Source organism: Tenrec ecaudatus, chromosome 18 (genome assembly GCF_050624435.1).
Source record: "Tenrec ecaudatus isolate mTenEca1 chromosome 18, mTenEca1.hap1, whole genome shotgun sequence".
Lineage (NCBI taxonomy): Eukaryota > Metazoa > Chordata > Mammalia > Afrosoricida > Tenrecidae > Tenrec > Tenrec ecaudatus.
Window position 1 is genome coordinate 43,058,282 of NC_134547.1, and position 21,400 is coordinate 43,079,681.

The window sequence follows — 21,400 nt, forward strand, 5'->3', positions numbered from 1 at the left end:
AATAATTAAACCTTAAACGTAACTGCTACTTCAAATCCTGAGAGAAAAAGAAGACAGCGTCAGGAATGAAAGTCAAAGACACTTACTGGCTGGTTTACAGCAGTGTGTTTGAAACTTACTCTGTTGGACTCATCGGCGTCCTCTTCATTGATGGAGCTGGAAGGGGAGGGCGTTGCCGATTTACTCGCTGGAGGTGAAGGAGATGTGTGGGGCATACTGGCACCTCCCAAATTCAACCCCAGCTGGGTACTGAGCTGGGACTGGTTGATGGTAGTGAGCTGAGCGGGGGGCATGATCCCAGCGCGAGCAGCATCAGTCATATGGACGATGGACCTCATGATCAGTGAAGGATCTTGGCGGTACTGTGAAACTGGTGTATGGCTCTGGTCCTTCAAAATCAAGTGAGAGGGAAAGGGTTTTATTGCACAACAATGTTAACGAACTTAGGCTAGTAAATCCCTAGAAAGGCTTGCTACCGCCGGTCCATGTCACCTCGTACTATGATGCCTTGTGTGTTGTGACACTGGTAGCTCTGTCATCATGTCAAAAAATAGAGTCACTCTTGGGTGACAGGTTTCCATGGTACTTTCTTATTGAGATAAGCTAGAAAGAAAGGCCTGCGGACCGGCTTCCCCAAATTAGCCAGTGAGAGCCTATGGTTCACAATAGAACAGGACCCATATGATCATGGTGTATGGGGATCTCCATGAATCCAAGCACTCAAAACTACCAAAAAGTACGGGCTGATGTTTTGCAAGTTGATAGATGCTGTGTACTGCAGACAATGGTTTTAAGTACAAGGACTCGTGCTAACATTTGAAGAGTCTGTGGCACAAAGCCCAAGTGCCCAGCCTGGTTTATTTTACTATAGAATTGATGACTTATGCAAAGATTTCTGGCAAAGGAAAATGAACTTTTCAACGTTTGCATCTCATTGAGAAAAGTCAGACTCATCAACCAGTTTAGCATACTATTGGTTTGTACACATCTCACAACTAGACCCAATAAGCAACATCATGTTCAACAATTAAGAGTGTCATTGTCAAAAGTTTAATTTTACTTGGCTCCACAATCAACACACCTGGAAGCAGCAGTCAAGTAATCAAATGGTACTTCGCACTGGGCAAATGTACCACAAACGACGTCTTTAAAGTGTTAAAACTCAAAGATGCCATCTGGAGTACCAAGTCGTGGTACGTTCAATCGCATCCTCTGTATGTGAAAGCTGGACAGTGCAGCTGGATGACTGAAGAACGAATGGTGCATCTGAATTATGCAACTGGAGACAAACACACAAAGTGCCGTGGACGGTCAGAAAAGCAAACAGATCCGTTTTGGAGGAAGTACGATCAGAATGCTCCTTGGAAAACAAATGATGGCAAGCCTCTGTCTCAGACTTTGGCCACGTGCTCAGGAGAGACCAGTCCCTGGAGGAGGGACTCCATGTTTGGTGGAGCACAAGGGAAACAGCAGAGGAAGACCCTCGATGCAATAACAGGCGCAAGCATTTCTGCAGGCGGGGTTTCTTTCTGTTGTACGCAGGACTGCCATGAGTCGGAACGGACCCCACGGCGCCCAGCAACAACAAAAACCCGTCTTTCTGCCGCTCTCTGAGAGGAGAATCCATTCTTCGTATTATCCATCCAGCGTGCACAGGACACGCAGCGAGGATGGGCCGGAGAAGCACCGAGCTTGGGTTTCAGAGAGCGAACATCTGCATGCTTTAGGGCAACCTTGCTGTAAAATCCTCTGTGGTTAACCAGAGGGTTATTTCGATTCTGAATTATATTTTCAACAGCATCTGGAACTCATTCAACGTCTTTTGGATGGGTACCATGTTATTTTTTTCATCTTAAACCTGTGTTGTTTTCATTTGTTTAATATACCACAATTTAAAGCACTAATGGATTTTAAAAATATATCTATATAAAGATGAGGTAGATATATTCAAAATTAGCTTTCAGTGAAAGGTATTTATACAGTTATACCCCTAAATAGCAGTCTCTGTTTTGGGTTGTCAAATAAAAGGCTTTAAGTGGTTCCTGCTGCTTCTTGTTTTAACTCCAAATATCAAAAAGTGAAGATATGATTTCAAATGACTGAAAGACTTGTCACTGAGAACAAACCAGTGATTTTATTGAAACCAAATTCTCTTATCTCACAGTGACCCAGAATCTAATTTTATACACAAGTCTACTAATTCTTAACCGTTCTCCTTTGAGACTTTCTTAAAAGGCCTATTTTGTTCTTTAAAAAAAATGAATGAATGAATTTTAAAGTAAATGAAGAACTTTGTTCCTAAATATGAAATATATAAAGACCATTAAATAAGAAGCTATAGCTATCAATAGGAAACTAATTAAATAAATTATTTTCTACCCATACTACAACATATTATGGGGTTCAAAAAATAATGGATTTGATTACCTCATAGTAGGGTTTCTTCATTTTGGTTCTACTGACCATTCTTTGCTGTGGGGGGGCTGTCCTGTGCTTTCAAGGATGTTTAGCAACATCCCCGGCCTCTCCCCACACTAAACACCAGGAGTACCCCGGCCGCTATGTGGGCACTGGCAATCGAAAGGTCTCCAGATACGGTCAAAGATCCCTTGTGGAGCAAAACTGCTAGTTACAAAACACGGACTTCGACTGATGTTCATGATGCAGTAGTTAAAAAAAAAAGCAAGTTGCAAAGTAATTGTAAAGCTTTTCCATTAAAAATAAAAATGAACTGTGAACAGAAGTTGCTGGGTGGTGAAAAGGGTTTATGTACACTAAACTCAAGGTGGGAAGTCTGAGTTCAGAGGTGCCTGAGAAGAGAAGTCTGGCAAATTACTCCCCCGCCCCCTAATTCTGCCAATGAAAACTACACATTTCAAACTAAAAAGAATCACAAAGAGCCACATGGCTCCCCACAAAAGACGGGGGGCTGTGGGCACAGTGTGGAAGGACCCGTGGAGGGGAGAGTCTTAATGTTTCCATTTACATCTGTATGTTCTTTTTACAAGACTGTGAGCAAAACACAACATAACATGAAGCAAAACCGGACACTGCTGTCAGAAGAAAATGAAAAAGAAAGAGTTCAAACATTTTGGAGAATGGCGAAGGCTTCCTTCTTATTCCGTAGAATGTTTCCGTTATTGTGGAGAAAGGAGTCACACAGTCGAGGAAGCCCCGCTCGTCCTGGTCTCACTGTCGGGAGGCAGCCATTTGCAGACATGTATCATGAATGTGGTTTCTCTGCTATCAGTTTGCTCTATGTTTTTTGGATTGGCATTAGACTACATTTACCCATTACCCTACAAAAATTCAAATATCCCTTAGAAATCCAATCACTGCTCTTATCCACATCACTTCCAGTCACCAACAATTGGCAAGGAAGCAGGTTATCTTGTTCAAAAAGCATCCAGAAACCTTCCCAAAGCTCTTCAAACATTTTTAAATCAAGATGCTTTAAATTCATCTACAAGCAATTTCCAGAGCCTGCTTAAGTCGAATATTTTAATTTTGACTATATAAGAAGGAATCAATCAATTTGAATGGCCATGAAATGTGATCATCTGAAATTTATACAACTTTATCATTTATAGAGGTGTGACTTTGCTGTTTTCACTCCAAAACCCTTAAAATCAGCATCTATAGATGCCTGATCAATTCATCCTACACCTTCAGCATTTCACATGGATGTTCACATCACACAAAAGGCCACAAAGCAAATCTTCTTAGCTTCATTACCTGAATCCCACCTGAAATGTATGCTTTTATGATGCACTTAGTAGCTTGCTGACTTACAGCCAAGTTTCACTGTACTGAAAAATAACATGCATTGTGTTGTTCACTAGTAGCGGGGTTAAATTTTAAACTACTAGCCCAAAGTTGTTGATGCAAACCCACTCAGAGGCACTTTGGAAGACAGGCGTGAGGCTTGACTTCTGACAGGAAGACCCAGTGAGGCAGATGTCCTCTACATACAAGAGATTGCAGTAAAGCAGAATCCACACGACAGCAACGAACAACAGCGTGCTTACTGCGTGCCTGCATTTGGGCTAAACTTTATGTGCAATTTCTAATCTAATCCTTTTAATAACTCCCTCATTAGACGCTTATTACAACCCACCACAAGAAAAGATTAGCAGTCAATACAACACAACATCGGGAACTCTAGAGTTCGACTGTCCTACAGGCTGGCAATGAGTTGGAAACAACTCAATGGTAACAGTTTGGGGTTTGCTATTATAATCTTCATACTTGATTGCCACCAAGTTAGTTCCAACTCACAGTTACCCTATAGGACAGCATGCAAGTTGCTCCCTAGGGTGTTTGAGATTGACAGCTTTTCGGAGAGCAGATAGCATAGCTTCGTCGTTCTCCCCAGGATCATCTGGTAGGTTTGAATCGCTCACCTTGCATTAGCAGTCCGACGTGTAACCTATGACATACCCAATCCCCCCCACCCCAAAAAATCCCAACCAAACCAAACTCACTGCCATTGCTGACTCATAGCGAGCTCCTGTGGGTTTGGGGGGCTGTAACTGTTTAAGGGAGTAGAAAGCCCAGTCATTCTCCCAAGGAGCTGCTGGTGTTTTTGAACTGCTGACCATGATGATCATAGCCTAATGTGCAGTCACTACACAACCCAGGGCACTAGAGGGTAATTTCACTATGGACAAACTTGTTCTAAGGAGACATGGTGCGTCAATGGTGGGGGCATGTACTAGGACACGAGAAACAGGTGTATAGAGATGAGAACAGGGCTCTAGCTTCTCCATCACCAGTAACTCCCTTTGGTGCGTTTCATCAAAGTTTGTTTCACTAAAAAAATTACAATACGTAACTACTGCTGAAAAGTATTGGTAGTGGGGCCAATGGCTAGCCAAAACATAGTTATTTGCATAGGCAACAGGTTCAAAAAGACCCTGGGCAACCCTGCCCATCTCCCACAGACCAATATGCAAAAACCTCATAGGCTATTTTCAAGTAATTTCAGAACCATATAACCTATGCACCAAAATATGCTGGTATTAGCCATGGTCCACTTCTCCCACAGTAACTTCCGATGCGTGAGGATTATAGTACAAGATTAATGGACAGACAGAGTGTGTCTTTAGATATTCAATTTCCTTTAGGGGCATCATTTATAAAAAAACTGTATTGGGAAACCTGAGATCCTTAATTGTTAGAATCATATGTGTGTGTGCACGTGTATGTTTTTAAAGATTCTTCTTTTGATCTTAAAGAGAAAGTTGTAACTCACTGGATCAATTTAAAAACACTGAAGTGACTACTATGCACCAGATCCTAGAGATCATGGATGACTATAGTTAGATCTTTGAATATTAGGAATTCACCATTTGATTTCTTTTAAATGTTATTCTAACTAAACAAAATTTAGGATATAGTAATGAATTTACCATATATACACCTACAAACTGTTCATAAAATTTTGATGTGTGTGCTTAGTTTTTGTAAATCATCACTTCTGGCTTATTGAAACTACATCTAAATAGATTTACTGACAATCCCTGAAAGGTAACTATCTTGCTCCCTCTAGGTATGGCGAAAAAAAACCACTGCGACCATCATTGAGTGTTAAATGCTGGTAGCCTTTTCAACTCTTTGAAATTATATTTTATAAGCAACGTCTACTTGTACCATTTGCTAAATTGGTTAAGCTCCTAGATGGTAAAGCATATTGACAAATCTCACTCATTTTCCCTCATCCTCCCCTCTAACTGATATTAGACAAATATTCATCAACATCAACAACAATGCCACTTTGACCTACGTCAACTTTTTGTGGGAAAATTGTTGCGGGAAGATTGTCCTCTACCTTACCTCCGCCGACTAGATGGTGCATATATGCTCATGCAAGAGGGGAGGCAGAGATGGACTGACACACACACAGACAAACACACCTTGTTCCCAAGGGTGTAACCATCAAAAATGTCTGTGTACACTCCCAAAAGTTCCCTGCGAGGCAAACTCCCCTGGCTGAGAGCCTTAAAATTGGCAAATATAATGAAAGCTCTCTTCTTTTAAAAGGGAGGGAGGGGTCAAAGTATATGCTCTGTCCTTGTACACATGTGGCTATAAAAGAGCTAGATTGTGATAAATACTGTGAACAAATATATGTGTGTGTATATTCATATATTCAAGAAATGAAATAGTCTAGGAACTTTCTGAAGCCTTCTCATGCATAGATACAGATATGCAATTGAAGGGTGGCTAACACATAACCACCAAGTCAGGAGCAAAGGTCTGTCAGAGATGAGGACATCTGGTCTGATATGTAAAGGATCAGAGAAGTCAGCCATGAAGCTAGCAGGATAAGCATGTTAAAGTAGAAGGGACATGCGCAACAGCTCCGGGTGGGAGAAAGTCTCAGACATGGACTGGAGGTCACTATTGCTGAGAGATGGGTAGGCAAAGTGAAGAGCAAGGAGAGGATCCAGGCAATCCAGACCAGCTCTTGCAACATGGGGAAATCACAGGTGTTTCTCGAGGAGGTGAGCACAAGTGAAACGTGAAGCTACCTAAGGCAGGAAAGAAAGACCATCTCTGACGAAGATGAGCATGGGCCAAGGCTAGAGACTAAGACCATGAGAAGCCAGAGTCACGGGAGCAGAAAAGGCCAGTCTTTTGATGAGGCTTAGAGAAGCCAGTAATAGCCCTAACAAGTCTTATCCCAGACAGTCTGGATTTTATTCAACTTTCTAAATTTAGAGGACAGCCACTGGAAGTGTATAGGCTAGGTATTTATCCAGTGATGCATTCTGATACAAACTAATGCGTCACCTTAATTGTGGACATTTCAATTTAGTACGCATGCCCATGTACAGACTTACACTTACTTCAACCTATGTTTTGAAGAGCAGCCAATGATTAAGTTGTACATTCACAGAAGATCCTTCAACATGGGCAGGCAGATAGACCTTATAAAAGGCTGCACCAGGAAGGAGTGCTGCCCCCATCAATCTGCCCACATATTCAAGTCAAGTGATACTCAGTAGAACTCGACGGAGTTTGCTTGTAAGGGAGGGTGGCAGAGGGAGTGGCTTGCTGAGGCTGGTTTCTCTCTCCACCTAATTAAAGAGCCTTTTTGGTTTAATAGAAACTCAAGGAATGGGGCTGTCTACTCTCGTATCGTCTTAAGTTACCTGAAACCCAGTCTATGACTGAGCATTGACATATGAGTGACCATTTAAAATGGAAATAATTTTATAATGTCAAATACAGACTATAAGATCGTTACCAACTGCCTAAATACTGGACAGGGGCTAGGGCCCTGGGTCTGAATTGTACTTTCTCTTATTTGAAAAAGGACAACAGAGAGGTGGGGCAAAACATATGAGTCACTGCCAGTTTCTCTGACTCAATCAAGATGGAAAGAGATGAAAAGTAGAAAATGCCCCGCACAGTGTACTTCACATCTATGCTCTATCACCATGTCCATCTCTCATCTCAGTGCAGGGAGGTTTTTTTTTTGTTTTGTTTGGAGAACATGACATCAGCAGGCAACTTTTCCTTTAGTCAAAGAGCTCTGCTCTTTCTTGTTGTTTGTGACTCTCTAATCACCAGATTCTAGTGAATTCTGACGCATGTCAACTCCAGATGTGCAGGGCAGAACTGCTCTGTGGGGTTTGCAAGGCAGCCTTCCGAAGCAGACTGCCAGGCCTCGTTTCCGAGGAGAGTCTGGGAGTTTCTATGCGCGCCACCCAGGGACCCTTTACTCCATCTACCCACTCGTCCATCCAGGTATGGAAAAGGACTACATACAAATGACAGACTCTAAAACTACAAGCCCTCCCTTCTCGCCCCTTTCCAAGGCCAGGAATGGGGTGCACCTTTATACTGCAAACTTGTCAGATGCCACTGAATCCGCACCTACTCAGAGTGACCCTAGGCACAACAACAGAATGAAACACTGCACCGTCCTGTGCCATCCCCACAATTGTTCCACGGTCTGACCCCATTGATGCAGCCACTGTGTCCATCCATCTCAAGGAGGGCCATCTTCTTGATTGTCGCCTCTCCACTTTAACAAATAGGATGTCCTTTCAGGGACTAATCTCTCCTGACAATATGTCCAAAGTATTTAGGACAAAGTCTTGCCGTCCTTGACTGAATGATGGTTAATGTGGGTTGAATGCCAGTATGTTCTTTCAGATGATGGTTGGTCTCCAAGCTGTGATGTCCCATGTGTAACTTCTTCTTGTTAGGCGCCACTAAGTCAGTTGGGACCCATAGTCATCCTATGTACAGCAGAACCAACACGGCCCGGTCATGTGCCATCCTCACAATTGTTCTATGCTTGAGCCCATTGAGGCAGCCACTGGGTGAATCCATCTTGTCACAGGTCTTCCTCTAGTTCATTGCCTCACTGCTTGACCACACATGATGTTCATCTCCAGGGACTGGTTTCCCCTGTACATCAGACAAAGTCTCACCATCCTTGTCCCTAAGAAGCAGGAAGGCAGTACTTCTTCCAAGAAAGATTTCATTTGTCCTTTCAGCGATGCATGACACTTTTAATATTCATCACCAACACCAAAATTCAAAGGCACTGATTCTTCTTTGGTTTTCTTTATTTAATATCCAACTTTCACGTGCATGCAAGGGGATTGAAAATATCGTGGCTTGGTTTAGTACACCTTAGTTCTCTCAAAGGAACATCCTTGCTTTTCAACCCTTTCAGAATCTCTTGTACAGCAAACAAGGTGGCACAGGATTATAGATTCTCTTCTCTGAGTCCTTATGGCATAGTGGACTCTTCACTCACAGGTCAGCAATTCAAACCGAGCAGCTGCCCCATGGGAGGGAGATGAGGTTTTCTGCTCCTGTAGAGAATGACAGGCTCGAATCCCACAGAGACAGCACTGCTCTGTCGTCTAGGGGTCACTATGAGCCAGAACCGACTCGACAGCACTGAGAGATTTTCATGTTTGTAAATATAAGCTTTCAAACTCATTTTAAAAATACTAGACGTTAGTAATATATTTTAGCCACGTGGAGTCATTAAAGTGGTAATTACTTCCACATGGGCCAATTTTATCATGCAGGATTTTAAAATATCTACTATGCAAGTGTTTCTTTGATCTTCTATTTAGATTTAAAAGTAACTAGCCAATGTTAGATTTTCATGATGAAAGACAACATCCAATTAAGTAGCAGACAATCCAGATATCTTAGAAAGTGTGGCTAAACACATTTTGCTGTGGCAATTAAAAAAAACAATATTTCTTGAGAGATTGGAGTAATTAAACAAGTATTTGTAATAAAATTATTATTAATAGCAATAAGTATTATTAATAATAAGTATCAGAGTAACTAAAATTTTTAATTCAGGCCAAAAACTACATTAGAATAAAAATATTCCAAATATTTACTTAAATCGGAACAGCAAGTTATTTATTTCAAAATTAACAACAATCAATCAAGAGTAACACATAACTATTACTGTCCTGACCCCAACAGACCCCAAATAAACACATACTCAGGATAATTACAAACCCACATAATATAAACTATATATTTTCTCATCAAAATGGATACTCAAATAGATAGTGTCTGCTTAATAACTAATCTCAAAGTTATAATCAAACTGCCTACATGGAGCTTTCCTGAAAAAAATTCTTCTTTAAGGTTAATGCATAATTTCTTAGCAAAATATAATTTTCAAGAGTTAATCATCATCAACTAATGGAATTTTTTACTCACGCACACTATAACTCTTGTGTTTCACCAAGGAGACACCTTCATGCTTATTTCATTCAGTCCTAAGTTATCACTTTAGGAACACTGGTGGTGTAGTAGTTATGTGTTGGGCTGCGATCCACAAGGTTGGCAGTTTGAAACCGGCAGCAGTAATGCGGGAGAAAGACCGGGCTTTCATCTCCCAGAAGAGTTACAGTCTTAGAAACCCATAGGGTGTTGCTCTGAGTTAGCACTGACTCGATGGCAGAGTTTTTGGGTGGCACAGTGTTTAAGAGTTGAACGGCTAACCCCAAAGTCCCAGTGCAAAACCACCAGTCAACTCTGAGAGAATAAGACAAGGTTTTCTACTCCCACAGAGTTACAGGCTTGGAAACTCACAGACGCAGTTCTACCCTGGCCTATAAAAGTGCTGTTAAAATTGATTTGATGGCATTAAGTTTGGGGCCTGAATGTAAGCTATCGTTGTCAGTGGAATTCTATATTTATAGCTGTTTGTATGCTTTAATAAACTCCACTTCCCATTTTAGTTTAGGAGTCAAGGGACTTCCATTGTCATATCACGTCATAATAATTGCCAACGATTCTGATTCTTAGCGCCCTCGCAGGACAGTCAGAATGCCCCATAGGCTCTCTTCCCAGGACTGTAATCGTTAAGGAAGCTACATGACATACCCTTCTCCCACAGAGCAGCTGATGGGTTTGAACCACTACCCTTTGATTTGTAGCCAAATGCTTTAATTCTGTATCACCAGGCTCCCCTGGCACTTGTTCCTGAACAGTCATGCATATACTCAACAGTGAAAAATGACCAAGAGGCCATAATTGCCAGCCTTACCTGTTCCAAGACCAGGGATGAGGGCAATGCATAAAAAATACAAAGCACTTGCCTTCGAATTTCTGTTCCAGTGTAAAGAAAGCAGGCCATAATAAGCTGACTGATTCAAATGATTACTATTGCAGTGGATACAAAGAAATGGGGTAGCAGAAAAAGAACAATTCTTACCACCCTAAAGTACCCATAAAAAGACACGAGGGCAGGATCTCAAATAGCTGCTTGTACATCAATGTCCACTACAGCACTATTCATGAGAATCCAAAGGGGGAAACGCCAAGTATCCAGCAACAGATGAATGGATAGAGAAAATGTGGACATGTACATACGATGGCATACTATCAGCCTTCTGCTGAATTGGCCACACATGGACAGATACTGGATGACCCTGCCTACATGAAACATCCAGACAAGACCTGTACATAGACAGTCATTAATGGTTACTAGGGACTAGGCAGTGTGACCTTACAGCGGGGAGATAATGCTTAATGGATACTGATTGAATGTTGCAGGCATGGGTGGGGGGCGGGGGATGAAAAGGTTTTTGAAATTAATCGTGGTCGTTGCCACACAATATTGTGACTATGAATGTAAATTTAAAAGTATTGCTATAAAGTCGTGGAAATCTTTATGAAAAAAATTAAAATGCAAAACTACCATTTATTTCTCGACATATCTTCCAAATAGATTCATATACTTCCAAAGGTGGTGTTTCCATCTCTTTAACCCTTCCCCTAAAGAATTATGTGCTCTATGATTTACAACATATCGAGACCGTAGTTTTGCTACCTTAAACAATGAAATCGAGTTCCTTTAACTGTTTTTTATTTCTTCTTTAAATTCAGGGAACAAAAAGAAGTCTTAGTAATAAGAGTGGATGGGGGTAAGGTTTCCCACCAACATCCTCACAAGACAGCCCTTGCTACTCTGGGAAAATGAGAGATACTCTGTAATGATGGGGTGGTGGGATTCTCTGGTGACAGGCTCAGGGTCTTTTTCTCATGAATGTAATTTTCCATTTAAAACAGTATAAAACAAAGATACAGTAATAACAGTAGCAATTAAAAAAAAGCCTCTATGATCATTCTGGGCCCTTCAAGAAAACCTATAAAGATTATACTTTGGGAATCACCCCCTAAAAGAAAGCATAACTTCTGAGATGACCTTTCTGTCTTGAACTTAACTGGCCAGGCAGATGACCTTGGAAGCCACTGTCTCAATAGAACCTTTTTCTGAAGCCCCCCCTAAGGAAACTAAGATCAGCACATGACTGATAAGAATCTGTCTGCAGCTATGCATTGATCACAGGTACATGCTTAAACATGCTTTGTTTGGAACAAATCTGTGGATATATGAACTGGAAAAAATTGGTTGAAATACTTTTTGACTTGACCTCATGTAAGTGATTCACTAGACTGTACTCTGAAAAATGGTCAGAATGGCAAAGTTTGTTTTATAAGGAAGGGGCTTCAAAAGATTCATTGAGAAATTTCATTATCGTTCAATTCAATTTTTCCACAAACTTTATGAAGTCCCCTCATAAAATCACCACCATAAAAAATAACTGCACCTGGGACATTCCTATTGATTATAGGTGCTAAAAACAAGACATAGTAAGACAAGTCATAGCATAACTTTCTAGTAACATCTTTCCCCCATGCTGTTAGGTGCTGTTGAATCAGTAGCCACTCGTAACACGACTATGTAAAAAGGGACGCACACTTTGTCAGCATGCCATGAGAGCGATTTATAAAATGATCAAGTCAAAAGGATCTACCAGTGACAAAAATGAAGAACATATTTTTATTTATTTATTCATAAATGCATTGAGGATTCTTTACGTGTACAATGTATGTTTATGTACCTTGCATAACCACATGAGTCCATATTGCACAACACAACACAATTAACTATGTACATTTTTTGTCATGACCTGAGTTGACTCTGAGGACTTGCACTGAATGGAACGAGGCAGGGATGCATAGTTCAGACAGGAGCTGCCGACAGCCAGCCTCAAGCACACTTCCAAATGATCATCAGTCACGGTGGAACGGCGCTTGGACTTGATGATCTTTATGTGGGAAAAGGCTGACTCTCATAAATAAGTAGAGCCAAATAATGCAGTCAAGGAGGTAGCACATGTCTCATGTTTGGGTACTTTCCCTCTGCGAGTAAGTTCCAGAACTGTTCATGTGCTCTGGACTTCAGCTGATTGTTGGCTTGCAGTGTGAACATCTCCCATTCCGTAGGAAAGTGATACGTTTTTGTCTTAACTTGGTCCGGCCTCCACTCATTTTAATACCCTTTCTTACGTTTAAGAGAAAAAAACCAAGGTCTAAAAATTGGCGATAACTTAGCTTGTTGGTTTTGCTGCACTTAGCGCAGTTGTTTGCGCATGCGTTTGATACCTAAAATTGAATCTGACTGGCTGCGCTGTGTATCAATTAAGTGACGGGATTGACGACAGGCTTAGGTCTATTGTTTAATGCCATGCGATCTACCCACACTACATTTGCGATCACTAGTAGGATCGCGATCGACGTATTGTGCACCCCTGATGTACAAGAAAAGGAAAATGTGCCCATTCGTAGGTCACCCTCAAAATCCTTGCTTTGCTTCCCTTGCGGCAGCCACCGTGTCAATCCATCCCTTTGAGGGTCTTTTCCCTTTTTCTGTTCCCTCTGCTTGATGTCCTTCTCCAGGGAGGTGGTCCTTGCAACGTTGCAAATCAACCAATAATCGGCATGCATCCACACCACACTAGCTCATTGGACTGAAGGAAAGTCGAGCTTAAAGACAAGGTCCCGATCTTCGATGTCAGTAAGTATGTGCAGGTCAAGCACACAAAAGATTTATTTTCAATTCTGAATGGTCGAAAGGACGGGTCCCAGTGGTGCAGCCGTTGAGCACTCCATCACGAACCAAAAGATGCACCTTAGCCCACAGAGCGACATCTTTGGCGTAATTGTGAGCCATAGGGGCACAGTGGTTAAAGGGATCGACCACTAACTGAAAGAGTGGTGGCTGAAACTCACCAGCGGTACTGTGGGAAAACTGCTTCTGTAAAACTTCACAGCCTGTCAACGCTACAGGGTCACTCTGGGTTGGAATTGGAATGGATGGCAATGGGTTTGGTTTTGAGTTGTAATGATTTGGTCCACAAAGAAAGCCAGCTCATAACAATAACTGTGGTCTGGGCATTTGAGGCAGACAATTGCCAAGGTATAATAGCAGCTAAATTAAAGGTGACTTTTGACAAGAAGCATCTTTTAAGTAGCCACCTAATTCTGTGAACTTTTGTACGAATTGGAGTAGACACTGGAAATCAGGAGAACAATTTTAGAGAGTGTAATCAGTCTCTGGTTATCAAAGGAAAACACACAATAGGGGCTCAGTAAATATTTGCTAAGGTTCGTACAGTTCCAATGTTGTAATTTAAACTCTTTGGGCGGATTAGTCCTACCTCAATCAAAATGAGTATTCTGCTGGTATGAAAATTAGTCAGTCCTTTTCTATTGTCAGCTTGTAATGAAAACACTTCTTGTCCACAACTTACCCCAAAGTAAATCATACTAAAATAATCACTCCAAACTTATGGGGAAAGATTGGTCTTCCCTGATGACTAAAAGGCGATCAGTCTGTAGGATTTAGCTCTGCAGCCTCTATTGACAACGGCAATGGACATGTTCATAACAATAATAAGGGCTTGTTTTAATAGAATGTTCCACGCATTAAACACATTAATGACCCATGAAATAACTGTTTTATCTGTAACACATTAAACAACATTGCTAAAACAATGTATTAATTGAAAGTCTGCTATTTTTCTTAACGTAAGGTTTGCTTTCTTTTATTTTTAAGTATAAAAATGGCACAAAAGTAATTTTGTGAAAACAAAAATAATTTAAACTTCAAAATGACAGCTACACCAACCAATCAATGACTGTGAAACTCCTAAAATTGGTTTGGTAATTTTAGGATGGACTGCTTGGAAAAAAAAATCTTAATTCATGCTAAATTTAAGATAACAATTTAAGAGTCTTCGGATATTTTAAAAGCCTATAGACCTATTTTTCTTTGTACGTATATCTTCTCTAGGGATTTTTCTCATTCCTTAACAGGTACAGAAACCATCATCCTCAAATATCCTTCCCTTATTAAAATCTCTTTCAATTTCCTTCGCTATTACAGAAGTGCCAGTACAGAAATTTCTACAAACACTTGCTATCACAATTAAAACCACAGGAATATCAAACAGTAAGTGCAAGCCCTCTAGACCTGAAACATAATGCACGGAGGAAGAAGTGTGTGAATTATCAGTGTGTTTTATACATTCTCTTTTGGGGGGTATACAAAATATATCAGAGTAGAGACAATTATTTTACTGTCTGTTTCTTAGATATCAAAGAGAATTTTGAAATTCATCAAAGCTAACCTTCTGTTATGTACAACAGGCTAAGCTGAAAAGAATGTTAACAAGTTCAATTTTCATTCAATCAGCACTACTGCTCTCTGAAATGTTTCATTGCAGGAAAGAAATAAAAATAATCTATATGGTAATTATGAGGATGAATCCCCCAGTAACTTTCAGCTACATGAAAGGTCAGTTCTATTCAAGATACTTTATCAGTCCCCTGCACATACTCCTGTCCTGTCATTTTAAATCTGAACAGCATTTTATTTTCCCATTTACAGCTACCTGCAGAATTAAGTACTTAAGCCAAATAAGAAAAAAAAAAAGGAAAGAAAGAAAGAAAGAAATGTTGAATGCTGGCAAAGGCTATAATGGCATGGAGATAAATCGTTCAGCGGCGCTCTCTCAAGCCTCTAGGGCTGCAGATTTTTCTTCTCCTGGTGCACTGTGGGTACTCAAAACTTGTTCAACATGATTTCATTTCATTTCAGGCACTGCCTGAGAAAACTAAATTACAGAATCAATCATACAGAAGGTCAGAGTGAGACTTCATTACAAGTATTGCATGCTTGCATGAATATCTTTCATTTATGACTGACCCAATATGTCACAATAGCTGTCTAGTAAAAATAATCCACTTTCTGAAATTGATGTACTACTGATGTCAATGCTACTCAGCAGGTTGGGCAGATTATACAGAGGTGTTTAAAAAAAAACAAAGAACCCTTTGGAGCACACGTTGTAGATTTTTCGATTAAAATAATTTCCAGATGATCATCTGAAGGAACCGTAATGCTTAGGAGGTAAACGGATTTTTAACCAAAATGCGCTGTTGATTTTGGCTTGCCAACCATATCCTCTTTGTAAATAGATGGATCCACAACAAGCAAATCAGGGTTGTTCTTTGAAGTCACAAATGCATCACCATTCCATTTTTTTCAGCAATCCACTTTTGAAGAAGAGGACATTTATTTGCATATTTGGAAATGTGAATGGTAATCTCCCCTGCCCCCGCCCCACCATGGATTCTTTAACCCCATCCCAGTTTGGGGGCGGTCTTGCTTTCTGTTTTAAAACACCACGTCAGGAATAATGCAGCTAATCAGCAATGTAGCAAACTGTCACTCTTCCGAAAGGAAACCCAACGAAGCTCTGAAGAAAAGCTGGTTCAATACAACATAAACAAGCTGGCTTTTCTGCTTCTATGAGAGTCCTAATTCACCAGAACCATCCTTAACCGACAGCCATATTCATTTGGATAATAAAACTTCTGACTTGCATAAGGTATGAAATATCCAGTGCACGCTGGGAAGACAAGTGCATGATGTATAAAGTATTATTTATTATTTTTTCTGGTGACCTTCCTGAGGGAAATCTCCGAGGAGGCTGTCTTGGAATATTATGATGTAGCCAGCCAACTCAGTACCCGGAGGGAGAGATAGAAGAACCTTGACATAACCTATTTTTAACCATGCCTCTGGCGATTCTGAATTCGAGTTTATAGGTGAACATGTCAGGTAGTACACAGAACAAAGCCAATGACACATTGTATTCATCATAATTCTGTCCTGGTACATTTTATTTTTCCAACATTTGTGATTTAAAATCCCGTGACATTTCTTCAAGGTGAAATTCTACTAGAATTTTCAACGAGATGAGTTTGTTTCGAGATGAAATAAATAGCCTTCTGGTTCAGCAAAACTTCAAAAGCCACTAATAAATGTGATGAGGTCCATGTACATACCATGACAACAGCCTGCACTTAGCTAAAGTACCTATAGCTTTTAAAATCAATGAGATAATTCAACTGCTTTAGTGATTAGCAATGCAAGAGGGACATTAAAATGAACCCTCTTTCCCAAAGCCAGTACATGAAAGCATCGTTCTTTAAGTGTATGCGAATATCATCATTATTTTATGATTCCATCTTTAGTCCTTTCCGATATAGTAAATTCAATTGACCATGAAATGAAATTTCATAGTCAAAATGCCTCCTTTACACTTTTTTATAGCAGCAATAACAGTTTTATAGCTTTAAGGCAAGGCAATTCATCAGATGTTTAATTTAAAGGCAGATTCTTATATTATTAATAAATATTTACCAATTTAAGAAAGTACACATTTTAGCCTACATTATATGGTCCTTTAACTATTTCCACAACTTCAATTAGCCTGGCTGAGCATCTATGAATAATGGGTGAGCCCTGGCCAACTCCCCAGGAGACTAAACACCCTTTTGATTTTGATGATTTCCCAGGCGCGGCGCTGCAAGCCTGAAGGTACAAGGACAGAGGACGGAGCCCCCGTCCAGTGTCAAAGGGACAAAGATGTAAGGGGGAAAAAAGTCCAGAGGAAACAATTATTTATGATGGCAAAGAACATTTATGAATTCTTAATGACCATTTCCCGACTTCGCCTCATTCTTTTCTGACCCAAAAGCAGAAATAAAAACCCTGATGTTCAGCTCAAACACAAAAGATCACAGGCAGAGAAAATGATGCCGCTACAATCCAACTGGGGACGTAATCTTATATTTCAGAGAGCATGTGGAATCTTTGCACCGCTAATCCACTACATATTTTACAATCATCTGTTGTTATCTGGGGAATTAACAAGGAAACCAATAAACATCATGGGTATGGTCCTAATGTGCAAAGAAATATGTAAACAAGCAATAGGATTTGTCTTTTGATATACCAACACATCTGTTTCATTTTACCAGGGTTCAAAGGGGAAAAAAAAAACCCTATAAACTATTAATCTTGTTTTAAAATTTCTGCTTAGTGCATTATCTCACCTAGATAGACACAAATGTAACAACAACAACTTACAAATCCCAGAAGAGTTTAAAACACTTAAGCAGATTTACTCTTGTGATTGCTGACTATAATTGAGCACTAAGAAAAACAGACCCAAAATGATTGCGTTAGTCAGCTTGCCTCTCTGGAGTGCCTTATTCAATGTTTCTGGCAATAAATAACACAATTAGGCATATTTCACAAAATAATCTACTATCTATTTTCCTTTGCTGCTTATAAGCAATTTTCCCCTCTTTTATTTGCATCATGTGCAGTAGGATCAAGCAATGGTTCATAAATATTATACTGTACACCAACCAATGATTTTTAAAAAAACACAACAAGACACATGATAAAGACTTCTTTGGGAAAACTCAATGGAAGTACACCTCTAGGTTAAACCCAAAGCAAAGAAAGACCAAGTACTTCCAAACCAAGGGAACTGATTTTTCACAAATCACATCAATTAAGAAGGACCTTACTGATCGGGAACTCACGTCCACTTGCATGACTGTCTGCTAACGGATACCCTCTTGCTCAACACGCGAGATTCACCCAGCAGCTATCCTTAAATGTCCAATGGTAGGATCACATTTCAGAACATGGACTCTTGGTTTTCATCATGAAATGTTCCTAACTGTTAATACTTTGAAGAAAGAAATGGGGTACCTACCATATGCACCCCGCTGCTATGAAGCACACCATCTTGATCCACAAGGTTTCTTGAGATTGTAATGGAAGGAAGCTCCAGGCTTTGTGGTGGAAACTGGGGTGTGAATTCACCTCCCTGGGAAGGCAATGGGTCACTGAGGCCTTGAAAGGGTAGCAGTACATCAGGCATGCCCAGGGCAGGGTCTGACTCTGGAGGAGGCGTGATGGGTGGAATTTCAAACTCCTCGTCCCCAAGGCTTGGTGTATGGAATGTCTGCTGAAAGGAGAGAATATAGAGACAGCTTCATAGTCTGTTCCTATTTCTTATCTCCCGGAAGATGGGGGTGGGGTCATGGGGCATGGAGGCCACAGTATTTATTTCTCAAATGAAGACATCTTAAACACAGATTTCCATTATAAAGTTTTGCTGATCATTCTGATTAAAGATTTAAGTCTCATTATCATATGGTTTTAATGGAGTATCAGTATTAACAGTTTTTTAATGCGTACTTAATTAGCAACATCTGTCTTTGTTGTTAGTTGGAGCATCAGCGACATCAGATTTGGCTATATAACAAATTGCCACTTTATTGATATGTTAGTGAAACAGCTCCAACCGCTTACATTATCAACATGCTTCATAAAATGCTGATGATTTTGTGGTGTACACACAACATTAATCTAGAAGTGAGCATTACACATATTTACTTTACCATATCACATAAAAAAAACAAAACAAGTTATATTATGCCTGTGGTTCAGTTTTTTAATTCCCTCACTGGTATAGTCTCAAATGTCACCGATGCTTCTATGAACACTGTCACTGCTTGTAAGACAACATTTTACATAAGGATGATCATTGCTCGTATTCCAAGGTGTCAGTGTTTATTGAAGCCATCAGCAAGCTAGAGCGTTGTTTTCTTTGATAGGACATCTTCGTATGTATTAACCAGAACACTTTCTACCACTCTTCGTTTTATGGAGACTAGTTATCCGTACAAGCATAGAGCTGGATTGATAAAGATACACTAACCACACTGATGTCACTCACTCATTTGGACAAGTGACATTCCTCAAGATCACAGTAAATTTTAAAGCATTCATTTTCTTCGCAGCAACATGATTCTTAAAGACAATGTTTCAAGGGAGGGCCCTCTGATGCACAGTAGCACTGGCCTTGCTCAGTCATACTAACCATTTTTCTGAATGAGAACTGGGATTTTTTTTCCCTTGGCTGTTTGGTGGGGTAAAGTTGTTGGGGGGTCACTCAGGTATGGGTGACTCCTAGCTCAGAGGTTCAAAGTTAGAGTCAATTTATTATTTACAGTATTTGAAAGAATGAATCAGCGCCAGGTAATATGAATCTGCTACCATTAGCTACGAGAACTAATTAAGAGATGAAAATAAATATCTTCTCTTCAAGCTACCAATGATAACATAACTTGGTAACCACTTCAGAGAAAGCAGGATCAAACTCAAGGGAAACATTTTTCCCCTAGTGTGTAGAATCTGTCAGCTGTCATCATTTGTATCTCATCAAAAATAAAAAGATCTCAGGCTATGGCAGGATAATTGAGCATCTTGAGGTTCTTAGCAAATTTAATATACTGGAGCATAATAAAGTATGGGAAAGCTAGACTTAAATATTAGATTTTCTGACATATGTACTTTACTAGCAATCTCCCCCCTAAAGATATCAATTCCTTACTACGGTACCCCAAATTCTCAAACACAAAGGACTGAATTGGCCACAAACATGGTTGGCTAATGAACGTAACCCTATGGCTGCATTTGCTGTTATTTTGGCACTAATGTGGTCTAGTAACAGATGCAACTGTAATTTGTGACTCATTTGCTACCCCATTACTGCTTAATGAAATCTAACATATCACATTAACAATACGGATAAACACTCATTCTTGATATGTGGCATTTGGCTGTTTTCATTACCACTGTAATTAACACTTGAAATATTATTTCAATAAATATTTAAGGTACTTTAAAAATGGTCAGGGTAATCATGACACAGACCGAAAACATAAAGCATATGTGTGAATTTCAAACTCAAGAGTAGCCTTGTCCCTGTAGTGTTATCTACAAAGCAATATCTATGTGAAGGGAATTGGTTTCAGGCACAATTTAGACTTTGCAGCACTCCAACCTAAAGTCTCCATGAATTAGTTTGCACTCATTAAAATGTTAAAAAAACAAATAAATTTACGTTTAATGCAGTGATTGGGAAATTAGGCACATGCTGTAACGCAGGGCATTAACGTTTACTTCGGGTTTCTTTTTCGTGCGAGGAAAGATGTACAGTGGAGGCATTACATAAGGTTCCCTCTTAAACTCTAACATAAAGCACATTTTATGCGAAGCAGTCAAAATTAAGGAGGTTTTCATTTTCTATTTTTGTTAGGGAATTGAGAGCTAGCATATATAATATATCCCTACAGTACAATTTTTAGAAGACAAATTAATTTTAAGTTAGAATTTAGTATGCCACTATATCTCGACCTAATAAAACAATACAATAAAATTATATTATAACATCTAACCAAGAAAATCTTATGCCACCTTTAAAGATGGGTAATAAATATAAAGTTAATAAGCATTCTTTAGAAAAATAGCAACCTCAAACTAGTGGATTAAAAAAACCCCATATGACATCCACACAAACATTAAAAAACAAAACAAAAACAACACCCCAACCGTGGGTTTTTAAGAATATACTGTTGACCTATTAATCATTCAGCGTTTACACGCTCACTCTACAGATATTGACTTTTCAATGTTTACCTTTAACATGCTAAAGCAGTAATGTACATGGTTAAATACCATCTGTACCGAAATGTTCAAAACATTTGTTCCTTTTGATAAAAATGCAAATCTGGAGAACTGTTGTATCAACATATAACAGCCCATGTCTGACACGGTGAATTATCACAGCTGGAATTAAATTGTCTCTCAACAGCTGCTGGCAGAAGAGCTTTC

At 39.8% G+C, this 21,400-nt stretch overlaps 1 protein-coding gene across 1 annotated transcript in view; it reads right to left on the reverse strand.

Annotated features, from left to right (window-relative positions):
- TOX3 (TOX high mobility group box family member 3) overlaps positions 1–21,400 on the reverse strand; it is a 131,040-nt gene that overhangs the window by 13,534 nt on the left and 96,106 nt on the right. The window contains exons 3-4 of the mRNA XM_075537177.1: positions 18,432–18,686; positions 120–389 (exon numbers count right to left, since the gene is read on the reverse strand). Coding sequence (XP_075393292.1) covers positions 120–389; positions 18,432–18,686 — 525 coding nt within the window. The remainder of the gene's footprint in view (positions 1–119; positions 390–18,431; positions 18,687–21,400) is intronic.